Source organism: Bufo gargarizans, chromosome 4, assembly GCF_014858855.1.
Source record: "Bufo gargarizans isolate SCDJY-AF-19 chromosome 4, ASM1485885v1, whole genome shotgun sequence".
Taxonomy (NCBI): domain Eukaryota; kingdom Metazoa; phylum Chordata; class Amphibia; order Anura; family Bufonidae; genus Bufo; species Bufo gargarizans.
Window position 1 is genome coordinate 102,318,612 of NC_058083.1, and position 9,694 is coordinate 102,328,305.

At 42.7% G+C, this 9,694-nt stretch overlaps 1 protein-coding gene across 3 annotated transcripts in view; it reads left to right on the forward strand.

The window, feature by feature from the left end:
* Positions 1-9,324, forward strand: part of PER2 (period circadian regulator 2) — a 92,608-nt gene extending 83,284 nt beyond the window's left edge. For all 3 annotated transcript variants that reach the window (XM_044291357.1, XM_044291359.1, XM_044291358.1), the window contains 2 exons: positions 595-745; positions 8,852-9,324. In XM_044291357.1, coding sequence (XP_044147292.1) covers positions 595-745; positions 8,852-8,950 — 250 coding nt within the window. In that variant the 3' untranslated portion in view covers positions 8,951-9,324. The remainder of the gene's footprint in view (positions 1-594; positions 746-8,851) is intronic.
* Positions 9,325-9,694: the final 370 nt, after the last annotated feature.

Here is a 9,694-nt window from a genome sequence, read left to right on the forward strand (position 1 = left end):
ATAGTTAGCATAATTTTTCTTTTGACCCGATATTTTTTTTTCATATTTATATAAAGCATTTGCTTTATATACCCGACAAGCCTGACGTGAAAGCTCGCCAATATGTAGTATAAGCAAGTGCCAAAGCCCTGCCCCAAACCTCATTACCCCCTTTCCCACAGGTGGAGGCAACCAGTCCTACTCCCATTCTAGGACAGGTTGTTGGCAGCCATTTTAAATAACTCCTGGATGACCCCTTTAAATAGTACTGAACATGAGTGATAAGTTACCTATATCATTCACAGGATGATCTGTTAGGCCTAGTTCACATGTCATTGTTTTGGTCAGAGACCATGGAACAAAACCATGAGTAGAGTCTATACAGATATAAGGTATAATGGACAGATTTGCACTGGTTCTTTGTTTGACAGACATCTGGGTTTGGCTCACAATCGCTGATGGAAATCGCTGACCAAACACTGACTTGTGAACTAGACCATAATTGCTAGAACTAAGTTGTTAGAAAAGTGACATATACCCCGATGGAATACTTGAGGGTACACTTCTATATGTGTCCAGGTGTTTCTATTAATACATATGGTTTCTCGATAATAGAGACATCGATGCAGTTCTGAAAGAGGATCGTGACAGACTGAAATCTATGCAGAAGCTTCAGCCTCGTTTTACAAATGACCAAAAGAAGGAGCTGGGAGAGATTCATCCATGGATACAAAAAGGAGGCCTTCCATGGGCAATAGAGACCACAGTGAGTTACACAGTTGGTAAATGGGGTATCCAGTTCAGATATCCTATTAGGAAATTCTTAGGGAAGTGGTGGTGGTGGTGGTGGTGGTGGTGGTGGTGGTGGCGGGGCTGGTCTAGTGTGGAGCATTTCTTGCGGTGGAGGACCTGTCCTGTATTACACAGACAGAACATTGATATGAGCGAGAACTGTGTAATGCTTAAAGCGGTTGTGTCGCTTCAGCAAGTGGCATTTATCATGTAGAATAAGTTAAAGGGGTTATGCCATGAGTAATGTAAAAAATGAAAATCAGACATCATATAGTACAGGATAATCTCTTTCTAACAAAGCCAGAACCAGCCCTGTACCTCACATGGATCCAGAGATCTCCCCACTTATTGCTCTGCTAAATTTATATCAAGCTGAAGGGGAGTCTCCGTTCTCCCTATCACAGCTCAGGAGGAGGTTGAAGGATGAAACTGAGCATGTGCGGCCATCTCAGTGAGCAGGTCAAAGAAATAAGAAAAAGAACTAACAGCAGGTGGCGCTATACAGATAGATTTTATTGAAAATCTCAGTGGCTATGCTAAATTTTAAATTTCATGCAATTACAAAAGTATTCAGATGCAGGTGCTGGTTTAAAAACTGTAGAATATTTTTGGGGACAACCCCTTTAATACAAGGCACTTACTAATGTATTGTTACTATCCATATTGCTTCTTTTGCTGGCTTGATTCATTTTCCATCACATTATACATAGCTTGTTTCCATGGTTACGACCACCCTGCAGTCCATCAGTGGTGGCCATGCTTGCACATCACAGGAAAAAGCGCCTGCCTCTCTGGCGGCTGGGACCGTGGGAGCGCACTTAAGCTAGTGCTTTTTCCTATAGTGTGCAAGCATGGCCACCGCTGCTAGAACACAGGAAGTGTTTAATGTGATGGTAAACGTGATTCTAGCCAGCAAAGAAAGCAATATAGATAATACATTAGGAAGTAAGTGTCTTCTATTAACTTCCTCTACATAATAAATGCTATTTGCTGAAGTGAGACAACCCCTTTAATTTCTCCTGTTCTGGTGCTGCAGGGAAACTGACCACCAGACTTCCTCCACAAACAACAGCTTGTTGCTGCAGGTGGACACCTAGTGATCAGCTTGTTGTTCAGAATGGCTTCTAAAATACAGAAACCCTTTAAGCCGTGCACACACTGACCCATATTTTTTTTCTGCTTTGATGATTTCTCGGGCGGGGGGAATATGAAGTTGTAGTCTGCAAGATTCTGCTCCTACAAGTACCGTGGAGGTGCTGTCTGCATTGAGCTGCTTCACAGCCCCTCCCGTCTGCTCCGAGTGACAGCTGTAGTTGTCTCTTGGCCGCTGCAGCTGTCACTCAGAGCAGAGGGATAACCAGATCTGGCTGGCTGCTCCAGCACCAGATCCACCGACTGTTTTGGCAGAACAAAAACAGTTGCAGGTATCCTTTTAAGAAACCAGTGCCCAGAACTGAACCAAATATTCTAGCTAATGCTATGCAAAGCATCAAAATTATGTCTTTTTTTTCTTTTCTTTTTTAAATATAAATATATATATATATATATATATATATGACAGTACTCTGCTGGCCTTTAAAACAGCTGACTGACATTGTGCTGTTATTTAGTCTATAATCTACAAGTACAGACTGATCCTTCTCTGCAAGTGACTATCCCAGTGTTACTCCCCCTCATACATACATTAGTACCCAGATGCATAACTTCATACTTCCATGTATGCCATGCCATATACTCCTAGATTTAAACCCTTACATAACTGTATGACAATAGATGTTAAGATCAGAGGTCTATAATAACTTGGAAAGAACATAGATACCGTTTTAAATAGTCACAACATTTGCTTTCAGTGAGACCACCGGTGCTAAACCAGTTATTAGAGAATATTCTTAACTAGCACAGGAACAACAAAATTCAGCTGAGGGTTCCTGGGTGTAACTCATCTACGTCTTCTTATTCAGCCAATTAAGGAGATGTTCGCTTACAAGCAGATTCGATACAGAGAACTGAAACATATGGTCCATGCATCTGAATGGAGTTGTTTCTGCAGTATATGCATGTATTTCAGGTGAATGGGGCAGTCACAGAAATTTCAGAATCAAATCTGCTAGATGTAAATATTCTTAAAAAGGTTGGGCAGTTTATATTACTAGCTGCACATGTGCTGGGAACATGTCCGCTTATGGGGGATTCCGTCTTAGAATGAGGACGAGTTGCATTATGCTTATTTTGGGCTAAAAAATCAATTTTTTTCAATTGTTTTTTATTATTGGTTGCTCGTCTGCAAGGGGCCAAACTGTTTTCTAGCTGTGTGAATGGAACTTTCACTTTGTTCCGGTCATCTAATAACCCTTATCTCTAATTTATGAAGGGGTCAAACTTATTTAAGCCACATTTTTATCCGTAAGATAAGACATGATCTACAGTACAGACCAAAAGTTTGGACACACCTTCTCATTCAAAGAGTTTTCTTTATTTTCATGACTATGAAAATTGTAGATTCGCACTGAAGGCATTAAAACTATGAATTAACACATGTGGAATTATATACATAACAAAAAAGTGTGAAACAACTGAAAATATGTAATATTCTAGGTTCTTCAAAGTAGCCACCTTTTGCTTTGATTACTGCTTTGCACACTCTTGGCATTCTCTTGATGAGCTTTAAGAGGTAGTCACCTGAAATGGTCTTCCAACAGTCTTGAAGGAGTTCCCAGAGATGCTTAGCACTTGTTGGCCCTTTTGCCTTCACTCTGCGGTCCAGCTCACCCCAAACCATCTCGATTGGGTTCAGGTCCGGTGACTGTGGAGGCCAGGTCATCTGGCGCAGCACCCCATCACTCTCCTTCATGGTCAAATAGCCCTTACACAGCCTGGACGTGTGTTTGGGGTAATTGTCCTATTGAAAAATAAATGATGGTCCAACTAAACGCAAACCGGATGGAATAGCATGCCGCTGCAAGATGCTGTGGTAGCCATGCTGGTTCAGTATGCCTTCAATTTTGAATAAATCCCCAACAGTGTCACCAGCAAAGCACCTCCTCCTCCATGCTTCACGGTGGGAACCAGGCATGTAGAGTCCATCCGTTCACCTTTTCTGCGTCGCACAAAGACACGGTGGTTGGAACCAAAGATCTCAAATTTGGACTCATCAGACCAAAGCACAGATTTCCACTGGTCTAATGTCCATTCCTTGTGTTCTTTAGCCCAAACAAGTCTCTTCTGCTTGTTGCCTGTCCTTAGCAGTGGTTTCCTAACAGATATTCTACCATGAAGGCCTGATTCACACAGTTTCCTCTTAACAGCTGTTCTAGAGATATGTCTGCTGCTAGAACTCTGTGTGGCATTGACCTGGTCTCTAATCTGAGCTGCTGTTAACCTGCGATTTCTGAGGCTGGTGACTCGGATGAACTTATCCTCCGCAGCAGAGGAGACTCTTGATCTTCCTTTCCTGGGGCGTCCGCATGTGAGCCAGTTTCTTTGTAGCGCTTGATGGTTTTTGTGACTGCACTTGGGGACACTTTCAAAGTTTTCCCAATTTTTCGGACTGACTAACCTTCATTTCTTAAAGTAATCATGGCCACTCGTTTTTCTTTATTTAGCAGCTTTTTTTCTTGCCATAATACAAATTCTAACAGTCTATTCAGTAGGACTATCAGCTGTGTATCCACCTGACTTCTCCACAACGCAACTGATGGTCCCAACCCCATTTATAAGGCAAGAAATCCCACTTATTAAACCTGACAGGGCACACCTGTGAAGTGAAAACCATTTCAGGTGACTACCTCTTGAAGCTCATCAAGAGAATGCCAAGAGTGTGTAAAGCAGTAATCAAAGCAAAAGGTGGCTACTTTGAAGAACCTAGAATATGACATATTTTCAGTTGTTTCACACTTTTTTGTTATGTATATAATTCCACATGTGTTAATTCATAGTTTTGAATACCTTCAGTGTGAATCTACAATTTTCATAGTCATGAAAATAAAGAAAACTCTTTGAATGAGAAGGTGTGTCCAAACTTTTGGTCTGTACTGTATTAGTGTTTATAATGTCAGAGATCACGGATAAGGAGCCGTCGGCTCCCTGCCCGACAAGCAGAGAGAAAATACAGATCCTGCTAGTAGATGAACTCAAAACTGTGCAGGGAAAGTGGCTCATAATTCTTTTGTAAAAACCAATAGAAAAAAATAGTTTTCGCTCATAATTGGTACAATATTGCCCCTAAAGGTGTACAGTCCTTAAATAAATAAAAAAAATTGGAGGTGGGGGACTGTCAGTTATTCCCTTAGCTGCTCTTTAAAGGGCACATGTCAGCTGGATCAACCCTATTAAACCAGGCATACTGTCTGAAATAACAGCTAGGCTGGTATAGATCCCTCTACACAAAGGGGCATCCATATATGTAAGGTCTCTGCAGAGACTGTGCTGATGCCTGGAAATTATTTCAATGATTGAGCAGTGACACTGTGAACCTTGGCAGGTGCCTGACTACAGCAGGACTATCGCAAAGTTCTGCCGGATAATTCACTAATCTGATTGCCCTCAGCAGATGCTATAATTGGCTCCAGGATAAGTCTGCCCTGAAAATAGCTGAATCTGTCTGGAACTGTAGAGTTTTAGGACACGCTTTGCCTGACCTGAGAACACTACTGCCCACATTTAGATCAGAGAAGGTTTAAAGGTCCTGAATGTATGGGCTATAAACGTGGTTGCAGCAGGTGGCGGATGTTTTTGTCGGTAGCGTCCTGTAACTAGTACACAAAGGGATTAGACCAGGCACGTGCATTGCCTACTGCAAATATATTTGAATCGGGCTGAACTGTATGAAGCTTGCTTAAATAGTAATTCCATAATACCCTAACACACAAGTGATCGGGTAATAATCTGCACGGTATACTGACACTGGAAACTTCCCCCTTGTGGTGGTAAACGGGAGCCTGTAATCTGCAGGTGACAAGTTATGATTGGATCACTCACAATTCCAGCAATTGCATTAAAAGAGTTCTGACTACTCAAATATTACAGCAGGTAATAGTCCAAGATTATGGTGACAGATTCCCTTTAAAGGGGTTATTCGATTATTTCTTATTATTTTTTATTTTTATTTTTTGTTATCTCGTCTCGTCCACATTGGCAAGCCTTACAAGAATTGCATTACGATTCATTTTTTTACTTTACCAGTTGAGTGCTGCGCTCCTTGGTCTAATTGTATAACAGGCACTTCTGGGATCACGTGCCCTGCATAAGGTTTCAACCCACAGTGTTCGTGGGTTGCGCCTGCGCAGTCAGCCAGCCTCTGTTATAGACGGCTCACAGCATCTGAGACTGCCTGACTTCGCAGAAGCAACCCCTGTACATTGTAGGTTGAAACTAAACTAGGATCACATGCTGTATGTACGGCACGTGATCCCCCGAAGTGCCTACGTCGTGATTAGACCGGGGAGTGCAGTGCTTGCCCGGTAAAAAAAAATATAAAAATATTCACCATAATGCAATTATTGTGAGACTTGCCACTGTGAACAAGATGAGATAAAACAAAAAATATCAGATAACCCCTTTAAGCCTGATGTGGAGGTGCCTACTGCAATCTTGCCTATGGGATCCTCGTTGCAGGGAATAACCCCTTTAAAGGGGTATTACGGTAAGTATAAGTTATCTCCTATCCACAGTATAGGGGATAACCAGCATATCGATGGGGGTCCTACCTCTGGGACCCCCACCGATCATGAGATTGGGGGTGCCGCCACTGTGGATCGGGGATCACTTGTATCTACTGGAATAACCCTTTAAGCCTGGAGTGGCGGTGCCCACCGCAGTCTTGCCTATGTGATCCTTTCCGCAGGGAGACTTTTTTCCCCTTGCGATTTTAAATTCAAGGTTCAGGGCTCCATTTCCTGGACCTAATAGTACCAGCAGGCAGCAGGAGTGATCTGGAAACTGACCATGCCAACCAATTAGGTGACTGTGGAGTAGGTGGCTCCAGCCCTGGCAATAGCTGCATTTTAAATGGGTTAGGCTGTGTTACAATAAGGAAGATAAGCCTTCTACTGGCTTAGTGGTATACAGCATGAGACTGCTGAGGCTTGTGATTGGCTGCAGCATTCACGTGTAGTATACAGGCAAGTCACCAGGTGTGGAAGAGAGGAGCACTGGGGCAGAGAGATTTAGGTACGGTAGGTATAAAAACCTCAGACAACCCATTGAAGTTATGGCCTATAACTTCACAGGTAAAACAATTGCATCCCTGGTGGAGTCAGGTCCATAAATATTGGGACAGCGACACAATTCTAACATTTTGGGCTCTATACACCACCACAATGGATTTGAAATGAAACATACAAGATGTGCTTTAACTGCAGACTGTCAGCTTTAATTTGAGGGTATTTACATCCAAATCAGGTGAACGGTGTAGGAATTACAACAGTTTGCATATGTGCCTCCCACTTGTTAAGAGACCAAAAGTAATGGGACATAATAATAATCAGAAATCTAACTTTCACTTTTTAATACTTGGTTGCAAATTCTTTGCAGTGAATTACAGCCTGAAGTCTGGGACGCATAGACCTCACCAGACGCTGGGTTTCATCCCTGGTGATGCTCCGCCAGGCCTCTACTGCAACTGTCTTCAGTTCCTGCTTGTTCTTGGGGCATTTTCTCTTAAGTTTTGTCTTCAGCAAGTTAAATGCATGCTCAATCGGGTTCAGGTCAGGTGATTGTCTTGGCCATTGCAGAACATTCCACTTCTTTCCGTTAAAAAACTCTTTGGTTGCTTTTGCAGTATGCTTTGGGTCATTGTCCATCGGCACTGTGAAGTGCCGTCCAATGAGTTCGGAAGCATTTGGCTGAATATGAGCAGATAATATTGCCCGAAACACTTCAGAATTCATCCTGCTGCTTTTGTCAGCAGTCACATCATCAATAAATACAAGAGAACCAGTTCCATTGGCAGCCATACATGACACTACCACCACCATGCTTCACTGATGAGGTGGTATGCTTAGGATCATGAGCAGTTACTTTCCTTCTCCATACTCTTCTCTTCCTATCACTCTGGTACAAGTTGATCTTGGTCTCATCTGTCCATAGGATGTTGTTCCAGAACTGTGAAGGCTTTTTTAGATGTCGTTTGGCAAACTCTAATCTGGCCTTCCTGTTTTTGAGGCTCACCAATGGTTTACATCTTGTGGTGAATCCTCAGTATTCATTCTGGTGAAGTCTTCTCTTGATTGTTGACTTTGACACACATACTCCTACCTCCTGGAGAGTGTTCTTGATCTGGCCAACTGTTGTGAAGGGTGTTTTCTTCAGCAGGGAAAGAATTCTTCGGTCATCCATCACAGTTGTTTTCCGTGGTCTTCCGGGTCTTTTGGTGTTGCTGAGCTCACCGGTGCGTTCCTTCTTTTTAAGGATGTTCAGCCTAATGATGGCTTGCTTCACTGATAGTGACAGCATTTTGGATCTCATCTTGAGAGTTGACCGCAACAGATTCCAAATGCAAACAGTACACTTAATAAAAACAGCTGGACCTTTTATCTGCTCATTGTAATTGGGATAATAAGGGAATAACACACACCTGGCCATGAAACAGCCGAGAAGCCAATTGTCCCATTACTTTTGGTCCCTTAACAAGTGGGAGGCACATATGCAAACTGTTGTAATTCCTACACCGTTCACCTGATATGGATGTAAATACCCTCAAATTAAAGCTGACAGTCTGCAGTTAAAGCACATCTTGTTCGTTTCATTTCAAATCCATTGTGGTGGTGTATAGAGCCAAGACTGTACATGGAGTTTGATAACTCCAGATTCTTGCCCATGTCCACTTTCGAGAAACATTTGGAATATATATCTGAACTGACGCCAGCAAAAAGTGTTTGCTTCAAACTTTTTGAAAAGCGTAGAGAAGTGGAATCTGATCGGTTCCTGTGGGCATCTCCTCCGCTTTATCTGTGCACCAGTTTTGATAAATGTCCCTGATGATGCCTTTTTTATTTCATGTTTCTGTCTTGTGAGTGTAAAATCTGCCTCATTGCTGATGTTCTGTATTGTCCGAGTCTCATTGCTTGGCATTTTCTTGCAGGGCTGTGTTTTGTGTAAGGACAGAAGCTCGGCTTGTGAAGACTATACAGACACCCTCCATGAACTGGAGCTTAGCGGAATCATGGAGTCATGTGACTAAAAAGACAATAAAGATACAGGGTCCCCTGGCGGTGATTTCCTGCCGTCCAATGAACTTCTGTATACTCAAAGCGACTATCAACCTGTGAGGAACACTAGTTGTGTGGTCACTACATCTCATCGCGTCTGGACAGTGGCATTTGGTCGCTTACATTTCTTTCAGCTAGAAGGACTCTCTCATACAATGTGACTCTTTGTTGGCTGGTGCCATGTTTACTCTGACTGGTGAGCATTGGCACTTGGCTTACCAATGTACTGTACTATGTTATTTATTTATAGCTGGCCTGTCCAGGATTTTATGAAAATGTCCGCAGATGTAACGCTGGATTACTGCTCTCCCTTCGGCCTCATGCACACGACCGTATTTTCACTCCACATCCGATCCACAATTTTTTCAGACCAAATGTGGACCCATTCATTTCTATGGTTCCACAAATGTGGACAACACATGGATGTCATCCATGTGCTGACCACATCCGTGCATCTGTGCCGCAAATTATAGAATATGTCCTATTCTAGTCTGTTTTGCAGACAAGAATAGGTATTTCTACAATTGGGCCATTGAAAAGTGCAGGATGCACATGAACCACATCCGTATTTTGCAGATCCACACTTTACGGACCATAAAACGGATACGGTCCTATGCAGGAGGCCTCACTAGTAACAGGCCACTGAAGTCCGTGTAGGGCCACAGGTAGAAGCGACACACTGCATTTTACATGGAGGAAGCTCATCTTTCAGTTTC